Genomic DNA, 20,349 nt, shown 5'->3' with positions numbered 1-20,349 from the left:
GTAGTGAGGTTTAGGGAGAGAATACCAGAACTTAGGGCTTAGGCAGCTGAAGGTACAGCCACCAATGGTGGAATGGTGAAAGTCAGGGATGCGCAAGAAGCCAGAGTTGGAAGAGCGCAGGGATCTCAGCGGGTTGTAGGGCTGGAGGAGGTTACAAGGCTAGAAAGGGAAGGAGACTTGGAGGGATTTGAAAACAAGGAGAAGAATTTTAAAATAAAGGCATTGCTGGATGGCAGCCAATGTAATCAGCGAGCACAGGGGGAATGGGTGAACGAGACTTGGTGCGAGTTAGGATATGGGCAGCAGAATTTTGGATGTATTCAAATTCACGGAGGGTGCAAGGTGAGAGACCAGCCAGGAGAGCATTGGAATAGTCGAGTCTAGTGGTAACAAAGGCATGGATAAGGGTTTCAGCAGCAGATGAGCTGAGGCAGTGGCGGAGACGGCAATGCTACAGAGGCAGAAGTAGGCGGTCTTGGTGATGGAGAGGATATGTGGTCGGAAGCTCATCTCAGGGTCAAATGAGACGCCAAGGTTGCGAGTGGTCTGGCTCAGCCTCAGACGGTGGCCTGGGAGAGGGGTGGAGTTGGTGGCTAGGGAACAGAATAGGCCATACGGCGCCTTGTGCCTGCTCCACCATTCAATAAGATCGTGGCTGATCTTCGACCTCAACTCCACTTTCTCGCCCCATCCCCATATCCCTTATTCCCTTACAGTCCAAAAATCTACCGATCTCAGCCTTGAATATACTCAACGACTGAACATCCACAGCCCTCTGCTGCCCGTATCCAAAGATTCACAATCCTCTGAGTGAAGAAATTCCACCTCATCTCAGTCCTAAATGGTCGACCCCTTATCTTGAGACTATGCCCCCTAGTTCCAGACTCTCCAGCCAGGGGAAACAGCCTCTTAGCATCTACCCTGTCAAGCCCTCTCAGAATCTTAGATGTTTCAATGAGATCACCTCTCATTCTTCTAAACTCCAGAGAGTATAAGCCCATTCTACTCAATCTCTCCGCATTGGACAACCCTCTCATCACAGGAATCAATCTAGTGAACCTTCATTGCACCCCACTCTAAGGCAAGAAGACCAAAACTGTACACAGTACTCCAGGTGTGGTCTCACCAAACCCCTGTACAATTGTAGCAAGGCTTCCTTACTCTTGTACTCCAACCCTCTTGCAATAAAGGCCAACATACCATTTGCCTTCCTAATTGCTTGCTGTACCTGCATGTTAATTTTCTGTGTTTCATGTACAAGAATACCCAAATCTCTCTGAACACCAACATTTAATAGTTTCTCACCACTTAAAAATGATTGTTTTTCTATTCTTCTTATCAAAGTGAATAACCTCACATTTCCCCACATTATACTCCACCTTCTTGCCCACTCACTTAACTTGTCTATATCCCTTTGCATCCTCCTCATAGCTTACTTTCCCACCTAGCTTTGTAACGCCAGCAAACTTGGATACATTGCACTCAGTTCCTTCATCTAAGTCATTAATATAGATTATAAATAGCTGAGGTCCAAGCACTGAACCTTGCGACACCCCACTAGTTACAGCCTGCCAACCTGAAAATTACCCATTTATTCCTACGCTCTGTTTTCTGTCCGTTAACCAGCAGTACTGAAAAGCACAATGAAAAGCACCCCTGCCAGATTCACAATCTACCCTAGCATGGACTCTATGCCACTGATTTAATATCCTGTTTTAATCTCCAGAGGATAAAACTCCAACTATTTGCCTATCCTCCACTATTCAGCTTTGGTTGGATGCACTGCTGAGAAAATGCTCCCCGACAATCTCCAGCAGCATAGGGAACATCATGAAATTTGTCCCTGGAGTGTTTATCATTTCCATCTACGGGACTGGTAATGTGGTTCACGGCAGCTGAAGTGTTGCAACGCAGCTTTCTCGCATTATCGGGTGTTCAGGGCAGCTCGTCGCACTCTAATGCAGATTCCAAGCATTGCTGGCATTTGGTGCCAATGCACATACAGTTTGAAATGGGTGCTTCAAGGAGGTCTGTAGTAAAATTGATATTCTTCCTAACTGGTTGGCTCTCTCCTTCCATATAAGGTGGCCCCTCGTCAAAAGACCGCCCTGCCCCATGGCCTCCTACATCTGGTTAGAATAATTTTTTTCTCGATGTTATTGTGGGGTCCAAAAAATGGCACATCTTTGAGGGCAGCCTGGAGCACTTTATCAGATGCCCAATAACCCAAACCTATGATCGCAGTGTACACTTAGAGCATCATGCACTACATGCTGGGAGCACCCTCTCAATATGTTAATAAGATGACTTTGTCTTATTGGCGAGGTCACCTATGTGGGATGAAGGCACTCTCAGTGCCTGTTATACAACCTGCCCAATTCTCCTTTCCATTGATTCGCTACTGCCAGTTTTCCACTCGCTGGTGAATGTTAAAATCTACCCTGCAGCAAGTCCATCCTCCCTGACTTCTTAGGTGTTACTTGCCACTTTAAATGCAAATGTAGCACAATGAAAAATAATGATTGTTTAAAAAAGCAACAACTGGGCCCCGATATTTATGGGGAGGCGGGGAGGGTGAGGTGATGCCCATCTAAAACTCAGAAAGCAGGGGTCCTGCCGATATTAATGGTAGGACCTCATTAACATTTTCTTTTTCTGTTGGGGACGGTCCCCGGCAATCGCGTGAGATCAAGATGGGAAAGGTCAGGGCCTGGTAGGAAGCTCGGGATCGGAGCTTGGTGAGCATGTCATCCTGCATGCTATTTCCTGACATTCATGTGTGCAGGATGTCTGTTTATAATTAACAGGAACTGGGCATCCAGGGTTGCTAGGCAGTAGTAGGTAAAGGATATAATAATGTTAAGGTCTGTTTCAGTCATTTCTTGGATACATTTTCTTCATTTTTTTGTGTTTTTTTCTGCTGGCACTTAGGTGCTCATTATCCTTTACGCCAATTGTTCTAAATGTTTTGCACAATTACTGGCACCAATGGGTGTCAGCCTTGACTCAATGATAACACTCTTGCCCGAGTCAGAAAGTGTGGATTCAATCCCTACTCAGAGACTTGGCAACCATGGGCAACTGCCTTCACAGGTTCCAGGACATCAAAGAGTATATGCAGAGCTGTTCCATCTGCTGAAAGGACATTTCCAGCTATCATGCAGCACAGAGCTGGCATATCCAATAGTAATATTGGTCCAGCTGTGGCCTGAAACTTGGCTCCACATCCTTCCAGACAGGCTGCAATCATTGTTCCCTCTAAGCTGCGTGCGTACGTGGCCGCGAAGCAGTTTGTTGTTTGCGGTGCACTTCATCATTCCAAGCTGAACCTGGGCCAGGAGGTGTCATCATCAGTCACATCTGGGTGAATATAAATAAATGATCTTGTTGCGTCTGGTGGATCTTCATATCTGGCAGAGCGGATGCGCTGGAGTTTGGAATTGGCACAGGCCCTGGTCGTCCTCGTGCTTTGTGTCTGCAGCTGCTCCCAGACCAGCTGCTCGTACTCGGATCCGGCTCTGTGCGCACCCGTGACCATGGAGAATCGGTTCAAGGTGGCAATTTTGGGATCAGGGGTGTATGTCCCAGGTGTTGGGTGTGTCGGGAGCTGGGCCTCTTTACCCCGGGGGGGGTGGGGGGGGTGGAGGTTGTTACAGTATCCGAGCATAAGGCGCCTGGGAGGTGAGGTGAATTTAAAGGGCACAGGCTGGGCTGAATTTTGTTGGGGGCACAGGCTGGGATGAGTTGGGTTGGGGGCACTGGCTGGGCTGAGTTTTGTTGGTGGCACTGGCTGGGCTGAGTTGGGTTGGGGCCTCTATGTAAGGCAGGGAGCAGTTTGGTCATGCACAGTGCACATGACCAAACTGCTCCCTGCCTTACATAGAGGCAGCCAAACTAATGAGACCTGCAAGATGTACAATTGTAATGCAATAATTTTTTTAATCTTGCTGAGGATTCAATGGAAGAGGGCAGGGGGAAGCTTTAACAGCTGTCTTGTATTTCTGACTCAATTTAAAAATTCTGATTGTACACGATTTATTTCTGTTTGAATCAGATTCATTAAGCTGATTCAACAAAAAGCTCATGAGTCGTGAGTCACTGCAACACCACACTGTCATACCCATGTTTAAGTGGAAGACAATAGCATCAGCCAACAATGCAGCCAGTGGTAAGAAGAAATCCTGTCTCACATTCAAAGAACAGTGGCTGTACAAAAATAGTAGAGGCAGAATCTCATGACTCAAGAAGCAAGATCTGTGTACAACTGATGGAGATATTCCAATATAATGCAGATGTGGGCTTGATCTGCAAAATGTGTGCTGGACCAAAAATATCAGGTGATTTCTCAACTGGCAAGAAATGGGAAGACGGATGGAAGTTAGACTATATTAAGAGGCATTTATCAAGCAAATCACATGAATCTGCTGTAGTTGTTCATATAAACAGAAATTGTCGCCCACTGGGATTTGGCTTGCGGAATATGTTAACAGAAACTGCTGCTGACAGAGAGAATAGAATGGACCTGATGGCGAGACAGCGATCGAAGCCAGATGAAATAAAAATTCTCATAATGTATTGCTTGGAGTAAAAATGAACAACTCAATGCACTCTGTGCAACATATACACGACCACATGGCTAAATATCTCCAGGTACCAGCGAGCTGGCGTAGCAAAATCTATGCCTTTGGAATTTTTGGAATCAATCAACAGTGTTGTCCATGCAGAAATGATGTCGGAGATTCGTCAATCTTTATTTCATACACTAATCATTGATGACAGCATGGATATTTCAGTCAGCAAGATGCTTATCATTTATTTTAAGTTCAGGGAAGCGGCTTCTGCAGTGCACAAGACAGTGTTCGGTGGAATTGTTAAGTTAACTTCTTGCAATGCACCGGCTATTACAACGGCTATCAAAGACTTCTACACTCTGAATCAGCTGGACATGATGAAAATGGTGATGTTCACTTCAGATGGTGCTTCTGTCATGCTGGGAAAAAACAATGATGTTGCCACACGGCTTAAGCAGTCCATTCCACATTTAGTAGAGCAACACCATCAAGAAGATTTGGGAATAGTTGATGCCTGGAACAAAGTATCAATGATAAAGGAAATACAGACATTGCTGAAAACCATTTATACAGTTACCTGCAGATCTTCAGTTTGAAAAGGACAATTTGAAGAATTTGCAAATGTCACAGAATGTGAAGCTGTGCCCTTTCGACCTTTAAATGAAGTGAGGTGGCTATTGAGACATTTTGCTATTAGTGCTCTGATGCGCAATTACGATACTCTTCTTCAATACTTTGAGCATGAGAAAACAGAGAACGATGACCCAATTACCAAGTATTACCTGAAGAAGCTCTCAGACTCTATTACTGTATCATCATAGTGGCATTGAACGATATTCTGTGTGAGCTAGTAGAATTGTGCAAATGCTTTCAGAAGAGCTGTTTAACAACCATCGAAGTTGTACAGTTAACGAGGACCAAGATCCGCAGGATCAGGGGATAGTATCTTGGCGAAACAGTCTTCTGGTGCAACACAGTGTAAAATCCAATCATGCACAAGAGATGAACCATTCAAGGGAGATTCCATTCTGACATTCATATCTCTACTATGTGATCATCTGGAAAAAAGGTTCCCAGAAAATGAACTCAATGAATGTCCACTTTAGATTTTGCTTCACTTGCACCACAATAAATCAGCTATGAATTTGGCACTGAGAATATTGAAAAGCTGGTTGACAAATACAGACAAATCCTGATCCTTGGTCAAGTAAGGTCTTCTGGCCAAAACATCCTGGATGAAATGGAGCTCATTATGAGCCAATACAATGACTAAGTACTTAATTGCAGAGAAGATATAAACAAAGTCATTGAAAACATTTCAGGACATGGTGACTTTCACTCTACAAAATGCAGAACGGTACAATGTGGTTTCACAACTAGTGAATATATGTACAACGTTTCAAGCTTCAAGTGTTGATTGTGAGCGTGGCTTCAGCCTTATGAATAATATAAAAATGAAATCATTGTGGATCAAATCGCATCTGTCAAGCAGTAGAGAAGTAAACCTGGACAAAATATATAAACACTGGAAGAGTGGAAGAGACAGAAAAGAAAAACATCTGAACCAGAGACAGTCACCCTCTTCTTCTCCTTCATCTGGCCTGTCATCTACAGACTCTGGGTCTCAATCAGGATGTCCCCATTTATCTGGTGGCAGTGTTTACTTCTGAAATTTCTATCACCAGTTTTGTTTAATTAAAAGTCCTTGACAGCTCGCCTTGTTTCAATTACCCATTATTTTGTACATTTGTTGTGTTTGTTATTTACCCTGAATAATGTTTTCTAAAAAGATGTTCTATTCAAAGTTGTGATATTTTTTTTTACAGTGGCGCACACAGCCTTTATATTGGTGCACAAACCCAAATTCATTCTGCACGTGGCCGAAAAAAATTAGAGAGAACATTGGCTGCAATGCTGACCTAGGGGGATGAATGGCACAGACAGGACACCAGGAGAACTAGTCGAATAGTGCCACGGGGTCTTCTACATCACCCGAGAGGGAAGACAGGGTCTCAGTCTAATATCTGATTCTCTCTTTCCTCTCCAAATTCTTTGAACGTGTTGTCGCCTTCCAAATCCGTTCTGTGCCCAGCTTTCCCGCAACTCCATGTTTGAACCCCGCCAATCAGGTTTCCGCCCCTGCCACAGCACTGAAACAGCTATAAAAGTCACAAATGACATCCTATGTGACTGTGACTGTGGAAAACTAATCCTCCTCATCCTTCTCCACCTGTCTGCAGCCTTTGACACAGTTGACCACACCATCCTCCTCTAGCGCCTCTCCTCAGTCATCCAGCTGGGTGCACTGCCATTGCCTGGTTCCATTCCTATCTATCCAGTCGTAGCTAGGGAATCACCTGCAATGGCTTCTCTTCCCACTCCCACACTGTTACCTCTGGAGTCCCCCAAGTATCTATCCTTGGCTCCCTCCTATTTCTCATCTACATGCTGCCCCTCGGCGACAACATCCAAAAGCAAATGTCAGGTCCTACACATATGCTGACGACACTCAGCTCTATTTCACCACCACCTCTCTCGACCCCTCCATTGCCTCTGATTTGTCATGCTGCTTGTCCGACATCCAGTACTGGATGAGCAGAAGTTTCCTCCAACTAAATATTGGGAAGACCAAATCCGTTGTCTTCAGTCCCCGCCACAAACTCCTTTCCCTAGCCGACTCCATCCCTCTCCCTGGCCATGTCTGAGGCTGAACCAGACTGTTTGCAACCTTGGCTTCCTATGTGATCCTGAGCTGAGCTTTGGACCCCATATCCGCTCTATCACCAAGACTGCCTACTTCCACCTCCGTAACGTCTCCCATCTCTGCCCCTACCTCAGCTCATCCATGCCTTTGTTACCTCTAGACTCGACTATTCCAATGCTCTCCTGATCGGCCTCCCATCTTCCACCCTCCATAAACTTGAGCCCATCCAAAACTTTGCTGCCTGTATCCAAACTGCCACCAAGTCCTGTTCACCCATGTGCTCGCTGACCTACATTGGCTTCCGGTCTGGCAAAGCCTTGATTTTAAAATTCTTATCCTTGTTTTCAAATCCATCCATGGCCTCGCCCCTTCCTATCTCTGTGCCTCCCCCAGCCCTATAATCCTCTGAGATCTCTGCACTAGTCCAATTCTAGCCTCTTCCATATCCCCGATTTTAATTGCTCCACCATCGGCGGCTTTGCCTTCAGCTGCCTAGGAGCTAGGCTCTGGAATTCCCTCCCTTAACCTCTCCGCCTCTCTACTTCTCTCTCCTCCTTTAAGAGGGTTCTTAAAACCTACCTCTTTGACCAAGCTTTTGGTCACCAGTCCTAATATCTCCTTATGTGGCTCGGTGTCAAATTTTGTTTGATAACAGTCCTGTGAAGCACCTTGGGATGTTTCACTACGTTAAAGGTTCGATATAAATGCAAGTTGTTGGTGTTATCCAAAAGACGGCATCTCTGATGGTGAAGCATTCCCTCAATGCTGCACTGAAGTGCCAGTCTAGATTATGTGCTCAAGTCTCTAGAATGGGAACCATTTTAATTCCCATCCCAATAATGTTGTTAAATATTGTTCTAGCCCTAGAAGAAGGCAAGTTCTAGTTGAGTTTTTCATTTACACCTGTTGATGTCTGATGTAGAACAATGGGAACTCTCCATCATCAATCTAATGTCCTATGTTTATACATGCCACTATCACAAGATGTCACTTGAGAAAATGTAATTGAGCCAAGTGTTTTCGATGCTATTGAAACCAACAAGAACAAAGCTTGAGTGGTTTATAAAGCTAAAAGAAGTCAAATTCAATTATGCCTTGTATTTGTTATTCATTTTGTATCCTTTATATGAGATAGCGTTTACTATTTCTCGCTGGTGGTTTGGGTTGGAGTTACATATTGGCATCAGCAACCTGTGTGGGAAGATGAAAGTTGTTCAGAATAATGTGGATGAAAGGGTAATAAAAGGGGAGTGATATTGGGCATGAAAGTAAACACCATTAATCAAATGATTGCTACCATATACTTAAAACACTGGCATCTACCCGACAATGTAGAAAATAGCCCAGGTATGTCCTGTCCACAAAAAGCAGGACAAATCCAATCTGGCCAATTACCGCCCCATCAGTCTACTCTCAATCATCAGCAAAGTGATGGAAGGTGTCGTCGACAGTGCTATCAAGCGGCAGTTACTCACCAATAACCTGCTCACCGATGCTCAGTTTGGGTTCCGCCAGGACCACTCGGCTTCAGACCTCATTACAGCCTTGGTCCAAACATGGACAAAAGAGCTGAATTCCAGAGGTGAGGTGAGAGTGACTGCCCTTGACATCAAGGTAGCATTTGACCGAGTGTGGCACCAAGGAGTCCTCGTAAAATTGAAGTCAATGGGAATCAGGGGGAAAACTCTCCAGTGGCTGGAGTCATACCTAGCACAAAGGAAGATGGTAGTGGTTGTTGGAGGCCAATCATCTCAGCCCCAGAACATTGCTGCAGGAGTTCCTCAGGGCAGTGTCCTAGGCCCAACCATCTTCAGCTGCTTCATCAATGACCTTCCCTCCATCATAAGGTCAGAAATGGGGATGTTCGCTGATGATTGCACAGTGTTCAGTTCCATTCGCAACCCCTCAAATAATGAAGCAGTCCGAGCCCGCATGCAGCAAGACCTGGACAACATCCAGGCTTGGGCTCATAAGTGGCAAGTAACATTCGCGCCAGATAAGTGCCAGGTAATGACCATCTCCAACAAGAGAGAGTCTAACCACCTCCCCTTGACATTCAACGGCATTACCATCGCCGAATCCCCCACCATCAACATCCTGGGGGTCACCATTGACCAGAAACTGAACTGGACCAGCCATATAAATACTGTGGCTACAAGAGCAGGTCAGAGGCTGGGTATTCTGTGGCGAGTGACTCACCTCATGACTTCCCAAAGCCTTGCCACCATCTACAAGGCACAAGTCAGGAGTGTGATGGAATACTCTCCACTTGCTTGGATGAGTGCAGCTCCAACAACACTGAAGAATCTCGACACCATCCAAGATAAAGCAGCCCACTTGATTGGCACCCCATCCACCACCCTAAACATTCACTCCCTTCACCACCGGCGCACAGTGGCTGCAGTGTATACCATCCACAGGATGCACTGCAGCAACTCGCCAAGGCTTCTTCGACAGCACCTCCCAAACCCGCGACCTCTACCACCTAGAAGGACAAGAGCAGCAGGCACTTGGGAACAACACCACCTGCATGTTCCCCTCCAAGTCACACACCATCCCGACTTGGAAATATATCGCTGTTCCTTCATCGTCGCTGGGTCAAAATCCTGGAACTCCCTTCCTAACAGCACTGTGGGAGAACCGTCACCACACGGACTGCAGCGGTTCAAGAAGGCGGCTCACCACCACCTTCTCAAGGGCAATTAGGGATGGGCAATAAATGCCGGCCTCGCCAGTGATGCCCACATCCCATGAATGAATAAAAAAAAGGGGAATTATGGTGAAATATAGCAAGCAACATATTATAAATGGTGCCACATTCTATTGGGACTCAATGAAATTAATTATTTGAAAACTGGCTCTCATGGTGTAGCTGAAGATTTTTGTTTTAGAAGGATAAAGTATGATAAATTACTCAAATGAGCTGGTTATAAAATCTCCACAACTCTGATTCTTCATGTTACTGGCACAAGCAGAAGGAGCAGAGTGGAGACACAATGCAGCTTAGAAAGTTCACATAGAGAGGAACAGGTTTCCACTACCTGCTTCCTTCTGTGCTGCCAGCTGCCATTGAACCTATGGATCTGATACTGGCATCAGCATACAACATAAATTATTTGGAAGAATATGATACTTAGCATGGTAAAGGGTGTTATCAGCAAAACTGTTCTTTTTAAAAAAAACATTTCAAAGATTTTTTTTATATTAAGTAATTACAAGGGAACTATTCTAATTAGGAAAGACAGATGAAGAGCACATAAAGAACCTTGGTTCAGAATGGGATTTGCAATCCAGGCTGAGCAGTCCAACAAGAAAAAGATCTAGTTTCTCTAAATGTTACTGTATCTCCTCAAGCAAACTGCTTGTTCAGACGTCTGTACTTGTTAGCATTAACAGAAGCAAATGGAATTGTTAAATCAGATATCGCTCATTCATTCATTCTGTCTCCAACAGCCGATTGTCTGCAGAGGAGTATTCACTGTTCAGCTTACAAAACAAAACAAAAACACACGAGAAATAAAGTATTCAAATCACCTCTGATAACACAACAGAACTATTTTTTTATCTTTTATTGTGATTTATGTTTGAGTGGAAATTTACTATAGGAAAGAGGAAGAGTCTCACAGAGATTCCACATTTCAGGTTTGATTATTAACAAAGTATTATTCTAATGACATCAGCACCAGGCTCCATTAATGAGCATCTCTAATAAATTAGCAAGGACCAGCATCTTTTTTTTTGTCCTGGGTGCCGACCCTGAGCCATTACTGATCTTTAAAATTCAGTACCAGTCAGAATGCTGCTGCATATTCTTCTGGGAATGAATTATAAAAAACAAAATCACTGCCAGTTCTGCATCATCATCCAGACCTGAATAGCATGCCCATCTATTGCCCACACACTGATAGAGCCTGCAGCGGCATCAGTAGCAATTCAAAGTCAGATATATTCAGCCAGCCAGAGAAATTGCACACTTGCAACTCCCCCCTTCCCATTAACACTTGGAGCACTGAAATTTCTTGCTCCAGCTCAGGCATGGTCATTGGGAAAATTAATGGAGGTAGGGCTGTTGATAACACTGAGTTACGGAGAACAGATGAGCAAGGAATGCATGTCAACTCTGTTTAGTTTCTGATCAGAGCTGTGCTGATTGAGGCACAAGGAGTTGAGGCTGCAACATCTCCCTGTAGGGAAGAGGGAAAATTAGAGAAGAGTGTCATGGTGAGGTGATATCTAGTGACTCCTGGAAGCAGCTACAGGGACATTAGGTACAGGTCAACCACTCCCCAATCTCTCAGCGGCAGAAACCTCAAGGCCAGACAGACCAAGAATGTGGAATAATTCATGAGACAAAATTTAAAAATGTCATTAAAAATTACTTCATGCCAATTTCTAATTATAAGGCATCAGAATTATCAAAATGCAGAGAATTATTTTTCAATCTTTTCCTCTTCTGAAGGTGCTGACACTTGGTAGAATATGCTTTCACAGGCATTGGTAGCTTTCCAGTATCTTGTACACATGTCCATTCTTTATGTGTGAACCTAGATTGTGACTTTCAGCAGATTATTGAATCACGGGGCACATTACAGTCAAGTACTTTCCTTTTCTTACCCTATGTCAACACATGCATGTTTCCATCATAATAATAATCAGGAGTGGAAACCCAGGCTGATTTTTTCTACCCTCCCTAGCCCAGACAAATTGTAGTGACCTCATTGCAGTACCATTTGATAGCTAAATGCAGAGAAACAACAAAAAAGTTTTAAATTGATAACTAGTCGATCCTCTATGGCATTGCACATGGTAAGTCAAAGAACATGGTCATGCTCTTACCTATTTTTGGTGTATTTGTGTTACTGATTCTCTCTGCCTCTCTTTCTCTTCTGTGCTGCTTTTCGCTCCGTAACTCTTCTTTTTGGTTCTCTCTGTCTCTTTTTCTTTTTTCCTTTCAGGTGGAAAGTGGTGGGTGGTATGATGTGGTGTAATGAGGAAAGGAGCCATCATTGGCTGCAGGCTGCATTTGGGCTGGGTTTCCATTCCCCCCCCAATTATTCATTTGTGCTTCCTCTACCCCTCGCTCCCATTGCATCCTCTACCCCTTCACCTTCTCACTATACATTCCCTTTCCTTCCATCCCCTTGTGTCCTATTGCTAACCCTACCTCTTCCCTCTTGAACCAACTACTCAACCCTTGTATAGTCCCTTCCCCCTGGCTTCACTATCACTCACCTCACCCTTAATCCTCGATCCATTTCCCTCACTCCCACCTGACTCTCCCAAGGGTGCCGAGGGGCCAGAAACCCTCGCATTAAGCAGTTTTCCTCCTACTCTCCTTTCCCATATTTTTCTATCAAAGAAGCTTTGCTTGCTTTCAAAATTCAACTTCTTAGAAAAAAAGAAAATTCAAATTAGAATGAGGAAAAATACTGCTTGCCTGCCTTTCTCTTTGATTGTGTCTTTCTCCCTTGTCTCTGTACTCTCTCCCTCCCGCCCTCTGTCACATAGGTGTTAGAAATTAGAATCTGTCCCACAGGTTTACATGATTAGTATTGACCTTTTCTCTCAAAAAAACACAAGTTTTTTTGAAAGTTGAAGTAATATTAAAAGAAAGCACAGACATTTTCTCTCATTTCTCTCTTTCACCCTCCTCTCTGTCTCTATCTTCAGCATGTCTCTGTCTCTGTCTCTTTCTTTCTTTCTTTCTTTCTTTCTTTCTCTCTCTCTCCCTCCCTTCCTTAGTTTAATAAACTTCTTAAAGTATATAGAATGCAAAACAGCTGCAACAGGTGTATAATCAGAACGCCCATTTTTTTCCCTTTCTGTCACACACAGACAGGCACAAACATTGCCTCTTTTTAAAATAAAATTCAATATAAGTTTTATCTCAGTGAAGCTTTTGAAATTTGTCTGCTTGTTTTTCAAAATTATTTGAAGAAAAGCCACTGGGCAGGAAGTGTGAGGAGGTAAAGAAAATTTAGGCACACTGAACAATTCAAATTCAGCTCACAAAGTCATGGCTCGAGGAAAAAATATCAAAGAGAGAGAAAATGTGCTTTCTTCACGTAATATTATTTCAATTTTCAAAAGAATAAACCAATTGAATATTGAAGCCAACTAGTTATCTCCATCTGACAATTAGAAAAGGTTAACACTAATCACATTCACCTGTGAGACAGGGATTTTAGTATCTAGGAGAGAGATGTGTAAAACGGGCGTCAGACCTGAAACCGCCTGTTCTCACGAGGCGGGTTAGGTTCAAACCTGGGTATCTATCTCTAGAAAAATAGTCACAGAAAGACATAGATAGAACTGGAAAAAAAACTTTAAGGTTATGGACTGAATTCTGATGTAGGGTGAGGGGAAGCGGACGATATGTCCTTTAAATGTGACTTTATAAAGTTTCCCTATATAGTTAATTCTCTCACCCTAAAACTATAGAAAAGTGAAACAGAAGAGTGGGTCACCTAAGGGGCCATTACACGCAACTGTTTTTTCACAGATGCTGGAAGCTGGTCACCCACCTTTGTGCTTTCTTGTTCTGTAGTTTTGTGCAAAGAACACAGGATGGCAAGAAAAAATTACAACTAAAAAGAAAATACAAAAATAAACTACGGGCAGATTTTATTCAAAATCAATGCTGAGGCAATCTGCCAGGGGCATGCAAGCTTTAAGAGCAAAAAAAAGAGAAAAGTGTAATTTGTCTGTCAGGATGTGAGCACAGTGCATTCAAACTGCTGCACAAAGCAAAAATTACTGACAAATTGCTTTTATTTCGAGACCCCAAATATATATCAAGCCTGTCAGAGGTTGAACTTTGAGTGTTCCCTCTGGCAGGACAACAGAAAAAAGCTGAATTGTGATTGTTCAAAAGCTATTGTAAAATGAAAAGGAGGGGAGCATGAGCCTGTCATGTGCCATAGGCACCACTTCTCTCTTATACCCATGTGAGATTTATCAAGTTGGCGTTATGCCAGCGGTTTCCTGAAGTATAAACAGCTGATAACTATATATGACTGTGCTACCCATAACATCATTTAACTTTCATTTTAAGTCAACATATCATTTTAGTTCCATTACTGGTTAATGAGCTGTTGATATCTGACTACTGTTAAGGAATACCTGCAGAACAGTCTAATGAATATGTGCAGGAGAGAAAAACAACCTGATTTTATCTCATCAGGCTAGTGAGTGCCTCCCTGAGGTCAAGAGGATGCCTACTGCAGGCCCAAATTAAGAACCTAACCACAGAAGAAAATTAAGGCCCCCTATGTAGCACTTCTTTCCTCATATATTGACTGCATTCTCCATTTAAACGCAGACTGTAATTGTGTGTGAAAATTGAATGAATTTCAAGAGCCAAATCTTGGCCTAGAAATTGGATCGTACTTCAGCAAGGATATATTGGTGTAATGAGGCCTGTAGCGGGACCACGGCAAATTGCTCTGCTGAGCTCCTTACTACAGTACTGGTGAGCTGTGGGCACCAGTCACAGCTCCAGAGGCAGCTTAACGGTCATGCAGGGAGGGAGGAAGGATGAGGAGGAGGGCGGCAGCAGCAAGATCGGCCAGCGAATCTGCTAAGGTGAGTCGGGGAGGGGGGGATGCGAGCGGTGGCCGGCAGTTTTAATGTCGAGCCAGGAGGCGCACTCATGCTTCTTTTGGCTCTGCATTAAGGTAATTTTTTTTTTAACTCACCTTTTTGGTGGCGGCCGCCAGCGGTCCCTTAAAGGGACCGCTGGTAAGGCTGCATGTAAGCCAGGTAATCCTGGATGCAGCAGGCATCAGGCAAACCAATTTAAGGTTTGAACCTTAAAATAGGCGTTAGGCCCCTTATTAGCATATTCAAGGAGCCTAACACCTGTTTTGGGCAACCACTGTGTGGGCACTTCGATTGACACTGTTAATGATTGTGAAAAATTGGGCATAAATCGGGTAAACCCAATCAGAAAAATCCAGGCTTTGGTGTTCAATATACAATCAAAAACTAGACCACCCAGAGCCCACACAGACAAATCAGCTGGATAGCAAACCTAAAAAAATAAGTCACACAGGCTGGGCAAATCAACAAGCTCACCTCTAAAATGCGTAGTCAGCGCACACAACTGCTAGTTCATAGGATCATGAAAGCTGAAACAACACTGCAAGTTTCAAGTGACACCGTATGCAGAGAAAGCCAACTTTACTCAGAAACGTTCAGCATTGTGTTAGAGAAGTGTATAGAGTCTTATTAATGAGTAAATTCACTCATACAAATTGCTGTAATTTAAATGTAAGAGACTGAAACAAGTCCCAAGAAGTCCCGTTTTCATAATTATTGTATTAACTATGATGATTTCTCTATAGCATGTCCATGACAGGATATGTAGTATTGTGAGAGATGAGTCTGGGCAAATTTAGTGATTCTGTACAAAAGTAGCTTCATAGAAAGAAGTTATTGATCACCAGAGCAAAACTGAGAAGGCTTTGCACCACAGAGTCAAAGACAATTCCAGCTCAAATCCAAGACTTCCTACCTGCTGCAATGGCTGTCTTTTTGCTCACAGTAACTGTCACTGCCGTACTCGCTGTCACCATTTTACTTCTGCTCTTTTTTCCTGAAAGAAATAATATTATAGAACAAAGTCAGTCACCAAAAAAATGACCTTTAAATAGTATTAACAGCTAGAGTATCACCATATGCTTTTACTGTACAGGGAGCAACAACTTAAAGGAACAATACTGCCATGATTATGTGACACAGTTGCGGTTTTTATTAAGTTAAAGAGATAAATACAATGATGTGATTGGTCACATGACCATGTCATATTACCAACCTTGTTTGTGTTTAAATTCTTTAAAAAAATAGTTCATAAAAATTTATGAATCCTGCTGCAGAACTAATTTAGCTGGACATCAATATGGTAGCATTGCAACTGAGTTTTCAAAGTAGGCTGATCCCAGGACAGAGCCACACACTCACACTGACAGGCAGAGGCAGAAACACACACACACACACACACACACTCACAAGCAAACACATAGATACATACACAAACAAGTAAATGTACTCACGTATATAGACTCACACATATCAAGCAACATGCACACATATAAGCAGGCACATATATAAACAAGCAACATGCAGAGGTATAACCGCATGCAAACACACAGAGCAGTATTTGAGCAAAAATACATGAGAAGAACACTAACCCATGCCTTCCTCAAAGGCTATGTAGTAAACAAAATGGCCAGCAGGTTGCTCAACAGCCCGTCGGTACCAGAGAGGGAAATGGTCCATGGTGAAAATACTGCCTTTATCCTGAGTTGTGAAGAACTTTCTGTAAAATAACACAAATGGTCAGGGATTATCCAGACAATAGCCCCGATTTTAACTTGAGGCGCGAGTGCAGCGTGTGGGGGCCGAGCCTCATTACCATGTTTCAGGACGTACTCCCGCCCAAACCTGGCAGGAATGACTAGTTCGCCGGCGGGCGGGAGTGGGATTTTGCTCAGCATAACGTAAAAGGTGAGGGAGAGTCCAGAAGTGATCGCGGTCAGGGGAGGGGGAGGAAAGGCCAAGCAGAAGAGGCACAATGTTTTCTGTGGACCTGGAGAAGGACTCCTGCGGACCCCGACTTTTAAATATCTGTGAGGCCCCACCTGCCTGCCATGGGTAGCCCCAACGCTGCCAATAGTTGGCAGTTAAAATGGCGGCAGGCAGGCATGGTTAATATCAGCCCTACTGTTTCTCAATTACTGTAGATGGTGCAGAGATGTACATTCATAATGAAACAGTGTATATTCTGCACAATTAGAGCGTCTGCATACCGAAGCCCTCACAGGAGATGACTACATGATTATATAACCCAGCGGATTTATGGTACACAAACCCTGGGAATGCCTCTACTCACATCTTTCATCAAAACAGTCTGAGGGAGGGAGGAAATGTGTCTTGAGTTCTCAAACAGAAAAATGGGGAGGGGCATGTGTCCAAATGTCCTGGTAAAGTAAGGGGGAGGAAGGTTTGTGTACAAGTTGCCTGTTTGTGAAATCAGGGAGCTGTGTCTCTGTTCCCCAGTGGACAAATTGTGGGATGGGACTGTGTCTGAGTTCACTGGCAGAGGAATGGGGAGTGGGGGGCGTCTCTGGGTTCTCTAGCAGAATAAATGGAGAGATGTGTCTGGTTTCGTTTGTAGAGAAGTGAAGCACCAGGGAAAGGGGAGGGAAAATATGTCCTAGTTTCCTGGCAAAGTAATTAGAGCTGTCAATATCGGAAAAATGTTAGGTGTGAAATTTATAATAAGAAAGTGAGAGGGGTTGAAAATCTATTTGTACACATGGAGCTGTAGTTATCTTTAACAAGGAGGTATCCCAGAATAGGGGACATGATTGAACTGGAATTAGCAGTCGAAGAGTAATGCAAGGATTGTGACTATTAGCTGAGTTCCCTGTAATTTGTGTGTGTGCCAGATGGGAGGGGAAGAGAAAGAATATGTTCAAATTTTCTGGGATGCTAAGGGGGAGAGGATGGTGGAAAATGTGTCCAAGTCAAAGAGTGGGACAAATATCCCCCTGTCCTTGGCGGTCTCTGAACTCTTCTCACACAACGGCCCATTTTGGCTTTTTAGTCAGTATTTGAACCATTCAAAATTCTAGGTTTTCTGAAACAGATTCCTCGCCATACCATGGTCACAAGACATGTATGTAGATGCCTATTTACACAACTCTGTGATGGAGCTGAACCACAGAGCTTAGTAGATTCTTCAGGTCAAATTCAACACCCACTCAAATCATTGGTATTTTTTGTGGATTTTTTTTATTTTTTTCTGAGTTTCTATTATTTTCCCTGCAGGTGGAGCCATTGCTATAATAAAAATCTGGAATGGGAGTTGGGTTTCAGAATATTTCATGTTCGCAAAATGCTTTTTTTGCAATAACATGTCATCCATTTTAGGTTTCACAAGCAGTAAATAATGCCAAGATTTCTGCACTAATTTCACTGTAGAGCTTTTCCTAGCTGTTCTCTGGAAGCTTGCTATTAATTGGTCTGTCCTATTCACAGCATTAAAAAACTGTTTTACGTTGAATACAAAAATTCTGTTATAATATGACATTTCAGCAGAATTGCTGGCATGAATAAATATAGTTGAATGTATTGCAGACATCCAGATACAGCACTGGACACAAGATTCAGAGCAGCTCAGGGTAAAATCCTTGACTCTTATCTCAACTCAGCTGGTATGGACCACTGTTAGTTGTGACCATGAAAAAATCCATGGTTCAGATCAGCTGTGACAGAACATCATAGTGGCTGGAAATGAGCAGGAGGCAATTAACCTGGAAATGTGTGGAGTGAAATCCAGTTATATTCTGCAGATGAGGACCAATATAATCCAATTACCTACAGCAGGACAGTTGTACTACATACAGTATAAATGGTAAATGGGTACCATAGACCTATAATACAGGACCTGTATACATGTGTATATGGCATATTCATCCTTTGTATAGAAGATGCATAACTACTTGTGTGTGATTCTAGACAAATTGAGGCAAGCGGGACTTCAATAGGGAATTGAATAAAGGATGTGGCCTGAAAAATTCAATTGGAGTTCAAGGCAACCAAATCAGCCAGCAATTAAATCAATACATCAATTTGCCCTCAATTCATTACAGCAGCAACTGGGAGGAATGTTGCAGCCAAGAATCAAATCAATAAATGCGGCCAGCTGGAATTAATCAATCCACCCTCAATACATTCAGTTCAGCTTTAGGGGGAGCAGACCAACTGAATGAACTCAACAGATGTAGCCTGGACAAATTAGGTTCCAGAGGCAATGCGCCAGCTACAAACGAAGAAATTGAATAAATATCCCCTAAATGCATGGGTATGGTTGTTAATGGGAACAGGTTATTTCAGATCTTGTATTGTGTAATGAGAAAGGGTTAATTAGTAATCTCACAGTAAAGGATCCTCTGGGAAAGAATGATCATAATATGATAGAATTTCACATTGTGTTTGAGAGTGACGCACTTAAGTCCGAAACTAGAGTCTTAAACTTAAATAAAGCCAATTACAGAGGTATGAGGGGCGAGTTGGCCAAGGTAGATTGAAAAATTAGATTAAAAGGTATGACGGTAGATAAGCAATGGCAAACATTTAAAGAAATATTTCAATATTCTCAACGAAGATACATTCCATTGAGAAATAAAAACTGCATGGGAAAAGTGATTCATCCGTGGCTAACTAAAGAAGTTAAGGATAGCATTAGATTAAAAGAAGAGGCCTATAATGTTGCGAATAAGTGTAGTAAGCCTGAGGATTTGCAGAGTTTTAGAAACCAGCAAAGGATGACCAAAAAATTGATAAAAAGGGAGAAAATAGAAGATGAAAGTAAACTAGCAAGAAATATAAAACTGGATTATAAGAGCTTCTACAAGTATGTAAAAAGGAAGAGAGTAGCAAAAGTAAACATTGGTCCCTTAGAGGCTGAGACAAGAGAAATTATAATGGGGAATAAGGAAATAGCAGAGACGTTAAACAAATATTTTGTATCTGTCTTCACAGTAGAAGACACAAAAAGCATATGAGAAATAGTGGAGAACCAAGGGGCTAATGAAAGTGAGGAACTTAAAGCAATTAACAACAGTAGAGAAAAAGTACTGGAGAAACTAATGGACTAAAAGCCGATAAATCCCCTGGACCTGATGGCTTGCATCCTAGGGTTCTAAAAGGGGTGGTTGCAGAGATAGTGGATGCATTGGTTATGATTTTCCAAAATTCCCTAGATTCTAGAACGGTCTCAGTGGATTGAAAGGTAGCAAATGTAACACTGCTATTCAAGAAAGGAGGGAGAGAGAAAACAGGGAACTACAGGCCAGTCGTTGGGAAAATGCTGGAATCCATTATTAAGGAAGTGGTAACAGGGCACTTAGAAAATCGTAACATGATTAGGCAGAGTTAACATGCTTTTATGAAAGGGAAATCATGTTTGACAAATTTATTAGAGTTTTTTGAGGATGTGATTAGCAGGGTAGATAAAGGGGAACCAGTGGTTGTCGTATTTTTGGATTTTCAAAAGGCATTTGTTAA

General features: G+C 43.0%; 1 protein-coding gene across 1 annotated transcript in view; it reads right to left on the bottom strand.

The window, feature by feature from the left end:
* The window catches only part of cacna2d4a (calcium channel, voltage-dependent, alpha 2/delta subunit 4a), a 435,940-nt gene that overhangs the window by 214,563 nt on the left and 201,028 nt on the right, over positions 1-20,349 (bottom strand). Inside the window, 2 exon segments of the mRNA XM_067999142.1 lie at positions 15,791-15,871; positions 16,467-16,594. Coding sequence (XP_067855243.1) covers positions 15,791-15,871; positions 16,467-16,594 — 209 coding nt within the window.

The sequence above is a fragment of the Heptranchias perlo genome, chromosome 18 (assembly GCF_035084215.1).
Source record: "Heptranchias perlo isolate sHepPer1 chromosome 18, sHepPer1.hap1, whole genome shotgun sequence".
NCBI classification, from domain to species: domain Eukaryota; kingdom Metazoa; phylum Chordata; class Chondrichthyes; order Hexanchiformes; family Hexanchidae; genus Heptranchias; species Heptranchias perlo.
The sequence above is the reverse complement of the archived record's forward strand: the minus strand, read 5'-3'. Positions and strand labels throughout refer to the sequence as shown.